Source organism: Salarias fasciatus, chromosome 4, assembly GCF_902148845.1.
Source record: "Salarias fasciatus chromosome 4, fSalaFa1.1, whole genome shotgun sequence".
Lineage (NCBI taxonomy): Eukaryota > Metazoa > Chordata > Actinopteri > Blenniiformes > Blenniidae > Salarias > Salarias fasciatus.
This window is the reverse complement of record NC_043748.1, coordinates 12,612,523-12,631,363: the sequence shown is the minus strand read 5'-3', so window position 1 is coordinate 12,631,363 and position 18,841 is coordinate 12,612,523. Positions and strand designations below refer to the sequence as shown.

Here is an 18,841-nt window from a genome sequence, read left to right as displayed (position 1 = left end):
TATGACAAACACATCATTCATTCATTCATTCATTCATTCATTCATATTCTGACCTACAAAAGGTCCTTTGGTGACAAAGGGGACCAGGAAAAGTGAAGTCGTGGACACACACACTTATGCACATGCATGATTAAGTATATGTGTGGTTCAGAATCTGTAATTAATGACAGCAATTTTTTTGTTATTTGTATTGCATGTTTAACTATGTATTGTTAGCTGCAAATAAAACATAATTGGCTTCAAGAAGGCTGGAGAGTCAGTTGGAAGGTATAATGTAGCACATTTCATTGTCACTGATATGGATAAAAAAAAAAAAAATCACAAAGTGATAAATATATATATAAATATAGCCATATATTCTTACAAATTATTGGCATATTATGTATTTTCACTGAACATCAGTAACTAAATGCATGTTTTTTCACTTACTGTATTCAGTGACTCATTTGTTTCCACAAATTTCACATCAACCACAAGTGTCGTGTTTGGACCACACATGGAGGGCTTAATAGCAGCAAAAAAACAAACTTTATCACAGTCTGAATGGCATTTAAAACCAGCTAACACCCACATGCAATTAAAACGACAAACAAAACAAAAAAAAAAAAGCATGAACAATAACATTGCCTCTTTTCCCAGCCAAAGTGTCTGTACACCAACAGAGTCACACCTCAAAGACCACAAACGCCAACATTTTTCATGTGTTCTTTTATTAGAAAATGTCAAAACGAACACAGAAATTCAGACAACAAAACAAACCGAAGTAACATAATTATCAGGACAGCAGAATGTCAAGCTCGCGAATTTGTGTACTTTCACACATTTTAGAAGCATTTTCAGTACACTGCAGATTACAGTTTGACCTGGAGGAGGGAGTCCTGGAAAATTTCAACAGTTTAAACGTCCACGTTTGTGACTTAAAATCCTCAAAGGCATGAATTGCTCTGTGCTAAAATTGAGCTAAAAATTGGGGACTGGTGTCTTTGTTTCTTGCCCTCTGACCTTCGACTGCTTTTATAAAACAAAGACTAAGATGAAAACGCCTTCCTGTCCAAAGCATATCAACATGACACAACCCTTAAATAAGACAGAAGTCAGAAACTGGAAGGACAGAAGTGTTGCATGTGTGAGGAAAGACAAAACAAACAAATAAAAAGCTAACTGGACCCCAAAAAAAAAAAAAAATAAAATCATCCAAATTTTCAACATGGTAAAATATTTTCTTTTTACATAACATCAAGGCCATTTCACTTGAAAGATTTACATCACTGGTCGACAGCAAATCTAAGACATCTTTTCTTACTTCAATTGCTGTGTTTCAACCGTCGTTATAGACCTTACAGCGATACAACAACAAAAACCTCCTGTTCTGCACCGAATCCTCGGTTTTTGGTGGAGTACAGCTTGAAGGTTGACCTCACTCGTCCGGTCTGAAGACGTGTTTTCAGATGTGTCTTTTCTCAGACAGGAGTTAAAAAAAACCCGCTGTTTAATCTACATCTGCATATTTACAATATATGTACAATCACATTGTGAGTTTAAAAGCAATTAATTTAATGATGTTTGCCTCTGTGCACCTGTTTCTGTGTAAAATAAAAAAAAAAAAAGGCTTTTTTTTTTCTCCTTTCTTTTCTAAATAATAGGCCAATGGCTGCTTCCTTAAGATATTCCCAGAGTCTAAAGTCAGACAGTGACGAGTGAACGAGCAGTAGCTGGAATAGTGAGTCAATTTTCTCAAGTTATGTTTCACTGGAATGACGAATCACATCAATTAGTCACTTTTTTCTCAAATTCATGGTAAGTGACGTGGCGCTTCAGCATTGCGTTTCACTCCATGGTACAATGCTGGCATTGTACAGTGTTTGAGGTAGATAAGAGGAGACGTTACTCAGCACTGTACGGTTAAAAGCAAGCTTTTCTATTTGCCCGCGGTGTCCGGCAGCACAGCCGTGTTCAGGCCTCGGCTGTCGGGCTCTTAAACCCAGCGAAGCCCTTTCATCGAAGCTAAACTGAGCCGATACACAGTTAACGCTGCTCACGTTGCCGTGAGCCAGTAATGATTGTACAGCTTGGTATTCGACAGCTAATCAATGCACTGCATTCCTTTAAACGCCTATTAGAAAATGGTCCCTTTCTTCCTCCGGGGCCTGGTTAACCTGGTTTTCCTTGTTGTGTCAGTCTGTTTGGCGCAGTACCGCTGCAGACCACAGGGGGGCGGGATTGTGTTGCAATGCGACTGAGGATCAAGCAAGCGAATGTCTGACTTGACTGTGGATACCGGGCTGACGGATGCAGCTGCGATAGTAAACATCAGCAGTTAAAAAGATGAATTTAATATTTGTTTCCCTTGATCTATTTGAACAGTCGATTTAATTACAGAAGTACGAGTAGTTGTTGGACGAGTCGCCTGGTAAACATCTGCCTGCATGCATGTGGATCGCCGAGATCAGGAGGCTGCGATGGTGGTGCCGCCGCTGAGGCGCAGCAGGATCTGCTGGCAGTCCTGCAGGGAGCGGCGGTCCCCCACCCGCTCCAGGGTCCGCTTGGCCTCGGCCAGCAGGCGCGCCCGGTGTCCGGGCGGGGTGAGCAGGGGCATGGGCAGGTGGCGGCAGGCCAGCAGGATGGCGTGGGCTCGTTCCCTCTCTCCGAAGACGCACTCGCCTTCTGAGAGGGGTGAAGAAGACGGGAAAGGAATGACGAATGATAAAACAACTAAACAAAGTCCGACGGATCAGAACAACGAGCCCTTTTAAAAATCAAGAAAACGACAGAAATATAAACGTAAAGATCGTTTTGCTCTCAGTACGCCTCTCTAACTCATTTAATTTATTACAAATGACACCTGACAGTCATGTTCTTCTATCATTAAACACCAGCATGGCCTTGTCTCTCCATGATAAAAGCCACAGATGAGCAGCAAACTGAAAAGTGCGTCTCTGGAACGATTCGAGTCCAACGCGGCGCTTACCAGCCGTGTAGGAGTTGTGAGTCCTGCGACGGAGGTTGTGCTCGAGCAGCTGGTGCGTCCTGGTGGGACTGGCTCCTGCCATCAGCCTCACTGTCGTCTCATGAAGAAACACCTGCAATAGACATTAAAAAAAAACCAAACAAAAAGTATTTAATTACAGATTCTGCAGCACAAACAAACACCTACACACACAAATGTGTTAAATATAACAGAGGGTGGCAAGCTTTCTAGTTTTTTGTGTGGTGCTTGCATGTTTCCCCTGTATGTCAACGGTTGTTGAGCGTCTTCAGTGGATACTTTCAGCATTTTCCACAATAAAGTGCAACAGACAAAGAAATGTGGTTCTACCAGTGTGAGGAAAGTCAGCAGTCAACAGAGCGAATGGTGCTGAATGTTAAGAAAGCCCTCTGGCTGCGGCCGAGACTTCCAGGAGTAAATCTGAGCAGCATTATTGATGACGTGCTAAAATGTGGTGAGGTTTCATGAACAGGTTTCTCGGCTCCGAGAAAAACATTTAAGAAGGCAGAAACAGATTGAGGCAATTTCTCCCTCTTTAGGCTTATTTCAGCTTTACAAATAGCAGACGGCTTAATGTTGATTTAAATTGCACTCTTTGCTCAGTATTGTGTATTTTGAGAGATCAAAACCCTGAACCCTGTAAACACGCTGCCTCATTTCGCCCTCAAACTTAACCGTTTTAGAACATTTCAGAACATTTTCCCGTCTAATTTCATCTCCCCATCGATGTACCTTGTGCTGCGCCTGTCTGTAGCACTGCGTGAGTTTCCTGAGCGCGCTCAGGTCTCTCTGGAAACCGGCTAACTGGGATCCGGGAGCGGGGCCCGGCTCTCCGTTACTGCTGCCGCCGCGCTGCCACAAGCTGGTCCTCAAGGTCAACAGAAGGTCACAGACCAGCAGTTCAACCCCCTTGGAAGATGAGACAGAAACAAAACCAAACAGTCGATGAGTGTATTTGCGCACAGACACAACGGATCCACCGCGGTCGCCCGCTGACACCTTTCACCCAGCATGCATTGCCAGAGATCGGCGGCTGCACTGTGGAGAGGTGGGGTGTGTAGCGGGTGCGTGCAGATCGGGGAGGCCTCTGTACTGCACTGCAGACACATTGCACTCGGCTTCAACATCATGCAATGCAACTACAATGCACCACAGCCACCTCCTGCCACCCACACTGCGCGCGCGCACACAGCCCCACGTCAACCTTCCCCGAGCATGCAGTGTGTGTGTTTGTGTGTGCACTATGAAGCTTTTACCAGTCAGTGTGAGCCGATAGAAAATGTTTAAGATTCATTGCTCCACCGTGTAAGCACCAGCGTGGGGCAGATGTTAAGGAGAAGGAGGCGTCTTCAGGACTTCTGTGTGTCCTACCTTGTTGAGCAGATTGCCAGACTGTGTGAGCGGCACAGAGATGCTGGGGCGCAGGTAGCTGCCGGCTCTGTCACAGTGGGACAGGCAGGCTATCATCCCCTCTCCCTTCAGAGGCGACAGGCTCATCTGAACTGCCTTGCAGAGAAGGTGCACAGCTTTAGGCAGAGGGTGGCTGAAATTGGGAGGGGAGAGAGTTAACTTCACCGCCGCGGCGTCTGCAGAGAGGTGTTCGCAGTAGATTAACTTAAATTTGAAGATGTATGGTGTAATCTATGCTGCCTCACAGCTCAAATTGGAACAGAAAATGTTTGTTTTGTGTGTCTTTTCATAGCAGAAGGACTGAAAGATCTGGGATTTGATTTCTTTTAATGCATTGACGTTTTGCGTTACTTACTCAAGGAGATGCAAAGCTCTCGGCATTCGCTCCGCTTCCGCCAGAAGAGACCTGACGGAGACGTCGTCGCCCTGCAGCCAGTGGACGGCAGCCTTCAGGACCACGGCCCACCAGCGGCTCACTGGGTCTCCCACTGCAAGAAAACACAGGTTGATGTAGAAAACCGTCTCGTCTCTGTGTGTGATGATGAAACCTGTCCTGGGTGTGAGAGCTGGAAGAAGATGAATGGACACATAAAACTAACATTATGGGCGGCCAAGCAGCGACTGACGATTCTGTATCTCCCTCAGCTTATTGTGCCGTGGCAGAAGTGTGAATGTGAAGACGTGTGGCACGTTGCGCCTTGTGGCTCAAAGCCAGACTGATTAAGCTAATTAATATGGCCTGAACAGATAGTCACTGTGTTCATTTCCCCCCGCAAGATATTTATTCCCACTAATCAATGACGGGGACTGTTATCTGTGCTAAACCAAGGAAAAGTTAATCCCAGCAGCTAAATTGACTCTCAGCGTGGCACTGCAGCAAAGAAAATCCATTCAAGTTGTAAGTAATAATTTAGATGGCTATCTTGGTAATCGCTGGAGAAAAAGTTGTATTCGTGATTCATGCTTCTCTGGGAAACTGGCAGGCTTGCCGCTTTGCTAACGTTAATCATACCTGGAGTGGTGGTGTGATTGGGAGGAGTCGAGAAAGGAGGCGGCTGGGAAGGAGAGTCCTCTGTGCAGCTGTTCAACAACTGGAGGAACTCCAGTGCGCTGGAAAACTCCCTGATGGAGCAGAGGAGACAAAATGAGAGGCTGATAAATGCAGCATGAATCAGTCATTCACATCCATCTGTCAAAAAAAAAACCAAAAAAAAAAACCCCTCCACTGGCTGCGGACACCGAAGAGCTTCGGCTCCTTGTTACTGCGGAGCAGCTGCTACGCCTTACCCAGACTCGGTGCGTTTTCCGGCGTCTGAGTCACTCTGCGGCTGGATGAGCGTGTGAACGGCTCTCTCCAGAAGCTTCCTGCAGAAGCAGCGGTGCAGCTGGGCAACGGGGTCGGCTGGACGAGGATCAAGCGAGAAACAGACAGGAAACATGGACAAGTTATATAATCACCCTTCAACAAAGAGACAAAAGTTATTTTAATCATGGCTGTTTGTTTGAAAATGAAAACTAAGAGGCTGAAACTACAAAATCAGAATGGTGTGACAGAGTTCTTATCATCCTCTGTCAAAAAGAGATGCCATCAGGGCTTCAGCTAAATTTACAGGGCGAAGAAGGAGAAGTAAAATACAGGAACTGATAAAACAGCAGCTAATGTAAATGATGTACAGGAGAATTAATCTGAGGAAGAAGACAAGCAGTTACAGGAGATATGCCCTCTGCTTTGCAGAAGTTGATTTATTTGATGACTTGTGTAGCATCAGCACAAAACTTCCTCAGCCCAGAAACCCTCCCTCTCATATGGTATTCGTGTTCTCTGGACGAGCTTCCAAAATCGCAGCAGTGTGATGAATATTCCTCTAAATACATGATTTACGACTACGTTCAGGACGTACTGGGGTCTCTCTGGGAGGTGTACACGCCGTCACTGCTCTCCGACTTGACCGACCAGTCGCAGCTCAGGAAGAACTGCCTGCCCAGCGGCGTGAAGAGCCAGCGCAGACAGTCTGGGATCGGCTTGGTCTCCTGGTTGGCGACGCCCTCTGCGCAGCCCAGCAGGTAACCCTGCCAGACGGAGAGGAGACAGAAGATCGTGACGCTGATGGAAATGGTGGTATTAATAATTCGACAGCAGCGGAGGCGGACCGGTTGAGACACGTACGGGCAGACAGGAGAGGTGGTGACCCAGCACCATGCGGAGGGCGGTCGCCGCGGTGACATACATCTGGGCCAGCTGAGCAGGGGCCATCTTGCCCTGGGCGCTTTCGCTCAGGTTGACAGCGCTCAGAGACAGAGACAGAGCCCACAGGCTGCTGCGCTGAGGCAGCTTTCCTGCAGAGGCAGAGAGACGCGACATCTCGTCTCAAGGTTCGCCGTTACCGGGATAACGATGCTGTTACCGTCTCTACCTGTGAGCTGCAGCTGGCTGAGCTTGTGATAAACCAGAGCTGCGTCCCTGGCGCTCGTCCTCGCCTCCTCGCCCTCGTGCTTCCCTCCGATCTGGTGAACGAGCCAGCCCAGAGGAGTCGGACGATGCAAGCCGTAGCGAATCAAATTCCAGGAGAGCGAGCAGACCAGGTCCAGACAGGTCGAGGGCAGAGCTCGCGTCAACACAGACAGACACGTTTCCAAACTGGCCATGGCCGCTGGGTAATCTCCCTGCAGGGGAGAGAGAGACAGGAAAAACAGCACTGTGCTCAGTATACATAAGACACCGACGGGAGAGGAAAGGTGGGGCAATCACTGAAATGTGAAGACAGTTTGAGCAAACGCTAAAAATAAACCAGCACAGCGGACAAGGAAGAATAAACCAAGACATCAAACTCCAGAGAATCAAAGCAAAATGGTGAGCAGTGTTCTTCAATCCCAGAGCATAACACACAGCTCACACTTAATCTCCTTCTCAAATAGCACAAAACTGTAGAGACTCAAAAACAAAATAGAAACTTGGGATACACACAAATACACATACATCGATGGCATATATCAGAGATTCTCAAAATGTTGGAGGATGAGTCATCAATTACAGAGCTTAAAGATCTGAAGCATGAAAATATTTACATATTCTATCACAAAACCATGAGAAGTAAGATCAGAATGAGCCGGAAATTGATGAATACTTTCAGGATTGTTGGATTTTTAGGAATGACTTTTTTTGGGGGGGGGGTTCAGCACCCAGACTACTTTCTTGCCTTGCTCATTGGGTCTTATGTATGGAATTGTACCGACCCTTTTCAGATGTAAGTCTGCTTGCTTGCGGTGTCTCCAGAAGGACACGGACTTGGGCGAGTGCAGCGGTGTGACGGGCTCCCACAGGTACAGAACCCGCACGCAGCCCCACACGGCTCCCACGCCGCTCAGCACCCACACCATCACCCACGGCAACAGACACCGCAGCCAAGACGCTGGGGAGGAAGCAAAGAGGAAACATGAGTCGGGCTCTCTGAGCATTTATGAATCCTCAGTGTTTATAAACGCACGTCGCTCACCAAAGTCCTGCGTGTGACTCGGAAACCAGACCAGCGATCTGGAGGGGCCGTGGCCCCCGGACAGGGTGTGGCCCCCAGACGGCTCCGGACCCAGCAATGAGGGCAGAGGGTTGAGAGACAGGCAGAAGAAGGTCAGGGCGCAGAGGAGCAGCCGAGAGCGATCCATCACTCCGACGGAGGAGGGAGAGTCCGGCTCGCTCTTCACCTGAGGAAGAAAAGAGGTTCGGGGTGAGGAACATCACTCCCAGTTTACACTTAATCATTAAAAGCACTGAGCCGAAATCATTAAGCCTGTACAGCACACTTAATCACCAAGCGGTGTTGCTAAAGGTCATAACTGTGAAGCAAATCACAAGTTTATTGAAAAAATAATTAAGCTTGCTGATTAAGAAAAAAAATCTGTAAGAGAGAGAAAGTCTGTGTTTCAGTAACACTGTTAAAAAAAAAAAACACACACAAACCTTCCGTTTTTTGACACTCCTTCCTCCAGAACACCAGAAACATCTTTAAATGTTAATTAAAATACGTTTTTTTTTTACGAGCAGGTTTTATTTCCTCCCTTTGGCCAAATGTACGTAGCTGCAGCAGCGTTTAGTTTTGGCACAAGAGCAGCAGAAATGGGGAGCGGAAAAGGCTCGCACCAATTAAATTAACTTCTTGCGCTGAACTAACAGCTGCCTCAGGTGTGTGTAAAGTGCAACACTGAGATAAGACTCTCTTACTTTAATGTGCACCAAAGAACTAAAAGAGCTAAAAATAGGAAGCCTGTTAAAACCGCCTCTGTCCTTCCTGTGACCTACATGGACAGAATGAGCTGATCAGTTTGCTCGGAGTGAATAAAAAAAACACAACAGAACCCAAGTTCCATGGTGGTTAATGTTTTTCATCTCAGCTGAGCCGAGCCAATCGATAACGCAGCTTTTGTGTGTGTGTGATCCTGATCCTCGTGTTGTGTGTATCACCTGATCGTGATCCAGTAAGGGGCTGCCGGGCTCCGAGTCCACGCAGTACGGAGAGAACTGGTGAGGCGAGCCGGAGCCGGAGTCCGAGGCGGGAGGCGACATCATCACGATCTCCTGTTTGAGCTCCACGTCTTCGGACAGCGTAACAGACTCTGAGAACCAAGAGAGGAAAACTGACTGCAGAGTGGCTCCGAAACAAAGTCGGACTTCAGAGTCCAGCGGCGTCGGAGACTTACTGTTCTTCTGGTTGGCCATTTTCAGGGCCAGGTTCTCCTGCCGCAGCTTGTGGTTGACCTGCTGCAGATACTTTATGTAGTCAATGGCCTTCCTGAGGACTCCAGATTTATGCATCTGAGAACAGAAAAAGACAAACAAGACGTTAATGACATTTCTATTAAAACTAACAGCAGAATAATTTAAAATTAAAAGTTCATATCTTGATTGTAACATCCATTTTAGATCACTTTTGAGAAAAGTGCCTCAAGCAGACAAAAAAAAAAGGAAATAAAATGTTACTGGTGCGTCACAAAGAACTACAGGTAGAGCTGGAATGAATAAGGTAATGAAGCTGGTGTCAAATTACAAGAACCCTGTGCGACATGTCTGCATTCATGACGACAGAATAACTGCTTTGAAATTAAAAGTTACGCAAGCAGTTAATTACGAACAACAAAACGTTTGGTTGAGCAGAATCACAACTCCGTTATGACAACCCAGTTTTTGCTGGCACCATTTCAAAACAAATTTTTAGACAAAAAAACGAAAACAAAAAATGCTAACAGAACAAAGGCTACTTCCCATCACAAAATTAAAACTTTAAAAACATTCTCTAACAGACAGCATGCAAACCAAATGTCTTTATTCTCATAACAAGTGATTATATGAGTCATTTTCAGACGGCAGGTGTTGTTCCATTTTCACTCCGACATGTTATTTTGGTGGAAACCTGCAATTACTGGATTTAAAAGAAAATGGGGAAAAAAAAACAGGAAAGAAAAAAAAAAAAAAGGAAATTTGTGCATAAAAGATCCCTCACCTTCGCGTCATTGCCCATGACGAGGTCTCGGAGCTCCACGATCTTGTCGTTGATGGAGGAGCGGTACCTCTTCTCGATGATGTTGTGGGTCGTCCTCCTCTCGCCTTCCTTCACCACGCCCCCCGGCCCGATCACTCCCGCCGCCAGCTGAGCCTGATCCATGCTCTGCCGGGCTACCCCGGCGCCGTGCGGGGAGCCCGGCTGCAGCTGCTTGATGGGGAGCTTGTCTCCTCCTCCCATCATGACCGGGACGGTGGTCAGGATGTTGCTGCTCATCAGCGTCTGTGGACAGAAATCAGTCACAGATCAATATAGGATGACACACTCCAGGGAACAAATTCAAACCCATTTAAGGAATCTGAATTTCTCCAGGCTGCGTACCGGGACCTGCAGGGCCGTGTTCTGAATGGGCGTGGTGAGCGTGGTGATGCCGGTGGGGCTCTGCATGGTGGACAACACCTGTGTCCCATCTGGTTTGAGAGTTGTCAGAACCAAAGAGTCCGTCTTCAGAATCTGAGGCTGCTGCACCAGAACCTAACGGAGAAGAGATTTTGTAAATTATTTCACATTAAAGCACTTTTTAAACAGACTTAATGCCAGTTTATCACTGCCGGGTTATACTTTAAGCGTTTATTAGTATATCAGGTGATTATATTCACTAATGTTTGCTCATTTGGCTCACAGTGAGGTTATTCAGTAACAGGACTTACAGGTACTTGCTGCACCTGCTGCTGCACCGTGTGCACTGTGGTGGGCGCCGTGGACAGAGTCTGTATGGTTTGACCTGACGGGGTCAGGACACGTTGGTGCTGAATGGTCACCGGTTGGAGCTGCGGCGAAGTCATGATGCTCTGTACCTGTGGCTGGATGACTGAAGGATACGACAGACCAAATAACAGACGATTGACAGGTTATACTCAAAATACAAAGCCACAAATCAAACATAACACAAAATATATTGATTTTCACATCAAACACTGAGTGTAAGCATCTTCCTGTGTGGTCACCTTGGAAGCCGGGAGCTGGACTCTGGTGGCAGATGACCGGATTCTGGATGAAGCGGGACTGTCCTCCGTTGGAGGCGATCATCACAGTCTGAGCCTGCGTCTGTATGGGGAGGGGCGTCTGGCTGTGGGTCTGCACCAGCGTGTGGACCGGGAAGCTCTGGGTCTGCACGGGAATCCCCTGGGTGTGCATCTTCATTTGAATAAAGCACACAGTGAGATTCGGCTCAGGGCTAAGTCGAGTTTGATGCAGCGTGAGGCAGCTCGTTTATCTTTCCCTTAATGAAGCGGTTCAGGTGGAGACGATGAATCACGTCTGTCAACCCGAGAAGGTTGATATAACTTCACTAAGACACGCATATGAGTGTGAATGCTGAGCTGAATACTATGCTTTACAGTTTGTCGGTTTACTGAAAAATTTCTCGCGTCAGCAGAAGCTCATTTAGAAAGAGAATCACAATAAACAGATACTAAATAAATGTCAGTTCGCAACTTTTCAGCTGGCAGTGAGAGTCAGTTGATACCTGGATGGTGGGCTGGGCCGTCTGCTGGGGCTGAGGCTGAATGGGCTGGACCGCCTGCGGACGTGGCTGCAGCAGTGGAGGGCTGCGGGTCACCTGCTGCTGCTGCACTGTGGAGGGTGGGGAGGCGGCGACGGCGGCGGTGGGGGAAGGAGTCTGGGCAGGAGTCAGAGGAGGGGTGAGGGGTAGAGACTGGGGGGACAGCGTCTGGGGCGAGGCCAGCCCCACGCTGGAGCCCTGGTAGCCGGCGGCGGTGGCGGCGGCGGCCGCTGTCTGAGGGGCCTGGGGAGTCTGGATGGCTGGCTGAGGGGCGGGGCCTCCACCGCCACTCTGCATGGAGCCCGATTGGTTCATCTGGTCCTCAAACAAGTCGGGAAAGTCCCCCACCTGGTTGCTGACGAACTGCAGCATCTCTGAGGACATGGAGGAACAAAACACTGACATGAGAAAAAATTCCTGGCCATGATTAAAGAAAAAACTATTTATTCGAGTTTTAATCATACAAGATGGATTATGGTAAAGTCAAACAGTCAACGCAACTATTTCTCTTTCTGTTTTTTTTTTCTCTTATATTCACATTTACCTGAACTACGCAGGAAATACTTCTAGAAACAAACTAGAAATAAATTCAAGATAATATACACCCTCAAAAGTTATTACTTATTATTGCTGTTCATTCTTTAAATCAACAGTTAATCCTTATCTTAAAATCACTCCACTTGTTGTTTTCCACCCTCAGCATGTGTGACATTGGCTGTCAATGCCACCGAGTCGAGGCCGCAGCCTTGAACTTTATTCCGCTCACAAGACAATGAGAGCAGACATTCTTTGGAGGACATACTACGATTTTATTGCACTAGCGATGATAAACTTCATAAACAAAATCTATCTTAATGGGCTTGGGAAAAAAGATTACGGATTTATAATCGGATATGTTGTGGCCAATCTTCCGGCACGCTAAAATGTGATTCTCAATAGGTTTTTCTGAGGAACCTGCAAAAATAAGTAACTCGTAAGACTCCTAAGCATGTTGTTTGGATTTTCTGATATGCTCTTCTTGAGGAAAATTGGAAAAAAAAACCATCAGTTTAATTTGTGTAATCTATATTTATTTGATTACCAGTGACATTTACAGTATCAGTGTAAGTTTGTAATCTTGGAGTTAAATGATCCTTTCTTTCTTATGAACATCAGTCGATAATATCAACTTTTATGCTCAATTCTTCATTCTAAGCATCAGACTTCCATAAAAACTGTCCCATACGTTTTCTGTTAGACTTGCAGAGAGCTGAGCAATAAGAGAAAAACAATCATTGTTGAGAAAATGACTCCAAAAAAAAAGACAAGAAAAAAAATCATTCAATGCCGCCATGAAAACAAGTGCAGGAAAAAAGCAAATTTTACTGTAACTACAGGAACAAACGCTGAACCATTCATCTGGTAAGTCTCTATATTTGGTAACTTCTGCATTTCTTCTGATTTAATAACTGAACATCAGTGACAATCTCTTGATACATGATTAAGTTATCATGCTAAGCTTTAAGATGAGTGTTGTTGCTTGGATGTTTCAGACCCTTTTAAATCATCTCTCGTGCATTGAACTTGCAAGATATAATAATCATGAAAATCTGAGATTGGGTAAAGAATGGCATATACACAACTAGTGCAAGTGTTAAAACTAAAGTCCAGTGCTTTGAATAAGTGAAATGACACCATGCTTCTTCGCATGTAGACAAATCTTTTTTTCTGAAATCTAGTGCACAAAATAGAGATATTTGCTGATAGAATTGGTGACGTGTTAGCGGTCATTCAAGAAGGTAAGAGCAATTCACACCGACTTTAAAGTACTGAAACATCCTTAGATAACACACTCTGCTGTCTGGTATTTCAGTGTAATGATGCAATATTTCAGGTGCAATAACATGTTTAGTCTTGTGCCACATAATTATATTAATAAAGACATCAACCTTGTGTATTGCATGTTCCCAGTTTGAACGTGTTTATCTTCTTTCATCTTTCATGAAGTATGTCACGATAGCAGCAAATAAAACTAATAATGAAAGTGTTGACTATCACTGCCTATCACGCCCTACTTCTGCCAATTTTTATAATGCAAAATTCAATTTATTTCTTGATCTTGCAGGCTTTTGATGCTGGCACATAAGACACTTTAAATACATAAAACAAATATCAGTGATCAAGTTCAAGTGAGGTTATTTGTGTTTTTGGTGTGTGAACAGGTGCATCGTGTAAAAATATCACTGAAACATCACCGTTTTCTCAACAATGTTTCAAGCACTGTGATAAAAATGGCCTCAGGTTGATTTCATCTTAGTTTATATTCTAATATTTTGAGCCATCTATCTGATTATCGTGCTTGGATATATCTTTTTTTTGGGGAAATATTTAAATAAATAAATAAAAATAAAGATATGCCAGTTTAACATTCCCAGACTTTGCGGCCCCTGGGTCTTTTCTAAAAATCAATAAATCAGCTTCACATGTGATGGAGGGAATAAAATCCCCATTAACCAGGTTTGATGGAGAGATGTAGTTTAATTGGTGCATTATATCTACATAACATTAATTTTAAGGGGACATTAACAATGATTGAATGAACCATATTTAGGTACATTAGTAGACATAATTCTAATTCTAATTAAAGTTTTGCTCCTGAGGTGGTTATTGACAATTCGTCCCTTTGGTAGTGAGGATTAAATATTTAGGCCATCGCAATAATCAAACCTGCCCTTCCCTGTTTTTGATCAAGAGTCTGACAGAGTTCACGTCCTTGCAGCATCACTGATAGATTAATGTGTGTTACAGATAGTGAACGGAGCTTCAGCCACCAAGGTCAGAGGAGTGACCATGAGCGCCGCATTGAGCCTTGAACTTAGTGCAACTTACAAAACATCAACAGCAGACGAGCCAACCGACTGTGCTCGTGTTGTGCCGGTGAGAATGACCTCAAAGTAAATCTAATAAAACAATCCCACAGAGGACAGAAAATAAACATGTGAGAGACATCTTCTGTCCACAATAACGCAACCTGGCTTCAGTGGTAGCTATTTTTCGTTGCCCAAATCAATCAAATTAAACCATTTCCTACAGCGTTGCAGTGGAAAACTCATCGTGATTCATTACAGTGGAGTGCAAAAAAATTTTGTTAAAAAATACAGCCAAAGTTTAGTTTTTCTAGTGGTGTACATAACCATTCAAATCAATATGTATCCAGGTGAGGCTTTGATTTTATTGCACTTGACCAAGCCCTCAAGGTAACATTGGGAAATCCTCAATTTTATGAAAATTACTGTTAATATTATTATTGTTATTGCCAACAGCGCCATTAATCGTTAACTCACAAAATTAGTGTTTCACAGTGGATTAAAAAGTAAAAAAATATTTTTAGATAATGAAATTGAAATTTAGAAGAATGAATTAATGATTTCCTGACAGACAGAATAGCTGAGAAAAAGTGAATTCTGTTAAAAAAAAAATACTGCTTTTAAGTGATGATTGTTATTGAGTAAAAGTGAAGTCAACTTAGGTTTCAACCTTCATTCAATTCATTGATAGCGTTTTTTTTTTTTTTTGTTTTTGTTTTTCTTGTGGCTCTTTGGAAAAATTACTTGTCTTCCTGTGCTCCAAGCAGACAAAGCCATGAGGCCCCCACCGTCTTCGTTGGCGCCTTTTCCAAGGGTATGGGCCCCCGGCTGACAAAACCTACTGTAATGTCATGTGGTGAGATGTGGTGCGATGATGTTTCGACGACAACGTGACTCATAATCCTGATGCATTTAATGTGGAAAAGCTGCATCCGTTTGATCACAACACTTTGAAGAAGCACAAAGCTCAAATACTGATAGAAGTACAGCAAGAGAAGAAAACACACTGCTACACACACCAAAGGTAAACTGCTTGAGATATACTTAAACAAATACTGCAGGTTTTCAAAGTGCCAAAAACACTGTTGGGTTTGAGCTGGAAATATATCTTGAAAATAAAGTGGACACACACAGAACACAACAGAATATAACATAATTCTTTCTGTTCGGAAGCTTTTCACCGACCCAGCTTCAAATGTGAGCGTGCACTTGATGCAAGCGGACGCACCACACCGTGCACTTGTGCACCTCCACAGGGGTGTAGACTGCCGGTGGCGGACGAGACAAAAGCTACTCTGAGCCCCTGATGCTTCAGACAAGCTGACACAAAGGGTAAATCCATCAAAGAGGAGGGGGGGACAGTTTCCTAGGCTGCTGAGAGCAAAGAAAATAGGTTATATAACCAGAGCTGCAGTTGCTATGTGAATAATTGGGAGGGGAGGAATGTTCTAGATGAAAATGTAAGGTCAACTGCATGAAAGCTCTTCACTCTCAAAGAAGTTGACACGACTTATGCGAGCAGAAAAGGTCAATATCTGTGAGCTACCTGAGAAAACTTGATTTAAATATAATTTTCCAAAAACAAGCAATAAAAGGGAATATGGAAAAGACAATTTCTGAAAAGAGTTATCCATCAAACATTAATCATGTCGGTTGCTGTGGGAAAAATGAGACACAAAAAAAAAAAAAAAACTGAATCACTGAACTGCAGCTCACCTCTGAATAAGTCGTCTCATTTGTCATTTTTGTTTCACACAATCTGTACATTCCTCCTTTGACAGGATGATTAAGTAGGATTACGTGAGCGTGACTGCAGGGCTACACACTGTCTGCCCACCCTGGCAAAGGGCCAGAGACTTTGAAACAAGATTTCATGCCAGACGACAATAAGACAGGTAGAGTTTCCAGATTGTTACATAAGGATGTGCATTATGCACATTATGTTGGTCCCATTTTCAAGCTTGGGTTACATGCTGGCGACTCCTGTAATCCCACTAAACACCAGTGTCAGAAAAACACCCTTGTTCATGCACGGCACCATCCAGACTCACAATCATTGGTCTATCAATCCGGTCTGGTGACTTAGCATTCAGTAAAATTCCATCCTGATGGAAATCTGGTGACTCTGCACCGGCCAGGGTTACACCAAAATCCCCATCCTTTCACTGTGTGCCAAAGACTGAAACTTGTTTCCACAACAGGGATATCGGCTCGTGAGATACAGTGCGTTTATTGGCTACCAGCCTGGATCTTCACAGAGACAGTCTCCGGCGGAACAACGTTGGAAGTGATGCGAAAGAATAATTCTTCTTTTATGAAATCCTATACAATAACATTAATACTGATAATAATGTCACACAGTCAGCAAAGGGCAAGTGGACACTCTAATGACTTGCAGTGACAACTGTGAAGTGATTACTGAATACTCCAACTGGGCAACATCCAAAAGCTTGAAGATTCACCAAAGCAGCACTGTATGACCATTACGAGGCACAAAACCCTTCTAAAATGTCATGAAACAGCTATAAGGAGAGACAAAATAACCCCCAAGGGATGAATAAAGACACAAAGAGACAAAGCAGCCAGAAGAGAAGCAAATCAGAAATCACTTCAGGGATAGAAAAATAAGGAAAATGACCACACAATAGTAAATAGAATAGTAAAAGAGCCTAAGTTATCACAGGAAAATACATTTAAACTGCAATTACACAATGAAACAACCAAATATAAAAAACACTAACAATAAAAGGATGTGGAAATACCACAAAAATGCAAAAAACAAAACAAAGTAAACAAACAAAACTATGTATACATAACAGCTTCTACCACGTTTGTCCAACTCAAGGTCACAAGGGGCTGGGTTCATCCTGGGCAAGTTGCCACCCCATCCCAAGGCAAACACAGAAACACAGACAATCACACACACTCAACAGTAGGGTTGGATTGTTTGGAGTTAACAATTAATCTCAAACATATTTTTTAAGGACGGTGTGATTAAACCCACAGTACCCAAAACTCCACACAAGCATTGGACAAACACGTAAATTCTGGATTTGAACCAAGGATTGCTGTTGTGAAGCTGGAGTTCAAACAATGACACCGCACTGTGGCATAAAATAAGCACCATGCTGCACAAAAGTATGTTGAAGTGAGAAACAGATGCTTAAAATACCCCAAAACAACAAAGAAATGCAATCTCACAGAAATAGACACCATAAGAGAGCAGACTACATAAGACTCAAACAGCCACAGAAAAATGGAAAGAATCTTTATTTCTCTTTAGAAAGCTTGGGACTGCCTTTTATCTGAACCTAGGGGAAAAATATGTGATGATTCGCCCTTGGTAATAAGTATGTGTGACTTGGCCATCCATAATGCTGGATGGGCAAGTAACACTGTTGTGTTTGCCATCACTGATGAGAAAATCAGCTTCCTTGGCACATAACGTCACTCGGGAATAATAACGACAGAAAGTAAACAAATACAAAGAGGAAATAAATAGAACTATAATTCCACCGTGCAAATCATGATTTGAAAGTGCAATGTGACAACACTTCATCGCAGACAGGGCCCGGTGTTACGGATTATCGCGTTTCCCAATTGATTGGTAACCGACTTCCTCCAGCATCAGTTCGTTGCTGCTGGTAACAGCACATCGTCGGTGAAACTCACAGGAGGTACGAAACTTAATTATAAACGCGGTTAAACAGTGTTAGCCAGGTCTACCATGGGTTCTTGTTGGGGTTTTAATATCGAGTGATACGGATGCGAAAGGAAGTCAGTCATCAGTTAGCAGAGAACCCAAGTTATCCGAAACACCGTGCAGCATTTTGACAGATGACGCGGAAACAGATCAGCGCATCAGAAAAATAAATAAATAAATAAAACACTGATAACCGTCAGCACTGTAGACACCCATACACTCACCGTCAATGTCTCCCAGGGTGAATTCATCCCCTAATTCCGCTAAAGTGGTGTCCATGGTGTCCATGCTTGGGATGTACTCTCCGCTGTCCATCCCGTCCTTCCGCGGCTCTCCTCCCCGGCTGTCAGCGGAGGCTCAAACTAACTCCTCGGTCTTCTCAGGAGGGCTTCGTCAACACACACAACACACTTACTGACTCTTAAAACGTTTCCATCTCCGCGTTCAAACCTCAAATGACACAGTAGCCTCCTTTGAGGCGGACCTGTCCGTCGACTTTACTCATTCACTGCAATTTGTGTTGGACGCGACGCCATCTTGTTTTACGCTCATTACGTCATTCACAAACAGAGTCTGTGGCTCGAGGCGCGTCCTGGTTGGCTGAGAGGGAGCGGTTCTTGTCATGAGACCAGGCTCCCTCGTCCAATGAGCGCGCCGTATTAACTGTGGTCTGATAGTACGTCATCCATCAGAAGCTCTCCTTTAATTTAAATAAACCGCGCCCCCTGAATTCATGAAAAGAAGCTCATCGGACCATTAAAGTGCGTGGAAATTATGATAAACACAGGAAATGAAGTGGGCACTGCAGAGACGTTTATTTGGGAAACACCAACTCAACGC

General features: G+C 44.4%; 1 protein-coding gene across 2 annotated transcripts; it reads right to left on the bottom strand.

Annotated features, from left to right (window-relative positions):
• Window positions 1-1,780: 1,780 nt before the first annotated feature.
• Window positions 1,781-18,553, bottom strand: srebf2 (sterol regulatory element binding transcription factor 2). Of its 2 annotated transcripts, none has more exons than XM_030089787.1 (20): window positions 18,226-18,553; window positions 11,417-11,826; window positions 10,896-11,085; window positions 10,599-10,759; window positions 10,270-10,422; window positions 9,889-10,170; window positions 9,089-9,203; window positions 8,853-9,004; window positions 7,891-8,095; window positions 7,631-7,806; window positions 6,811-7,060; window positions 6,564-6,733; window positions 6,298-6,466; window positions 5,684-5,798; window positions 5,409-5,518; window positions 4,752-4,884; window positions 4,358-4,529; window positions 3,719-3,895; window positions 2,969-3,080; window positions 1,781-2,664 (listed from the first exon to the last, which is right to left on the bottom strand). In XM_030089787.1, exons 1-20 carry the CDS (start codon window positions 18,314-18,316, stop codon window positions 2,447-2,449), a joined length of 3,561 nt encoding a protein of 1,186 aa, XP_029945647.1. In that variant the 5' UTR covers window positions 18,317-18,553; the 3' UTR covers window positions 1,781-2,446. The 2 variants fall into 2 exon arrangements, with proteins under 2 accessions (XP_029945647.1, XP_029945648.1); XM_030089788.1 differs by having other exon boundaries at window positions 2,447-2,664; window positions 10,605-10,759.
• Between the last annotated feature and the right edge of the window lie 288 nt (window positions 18,554-18,841).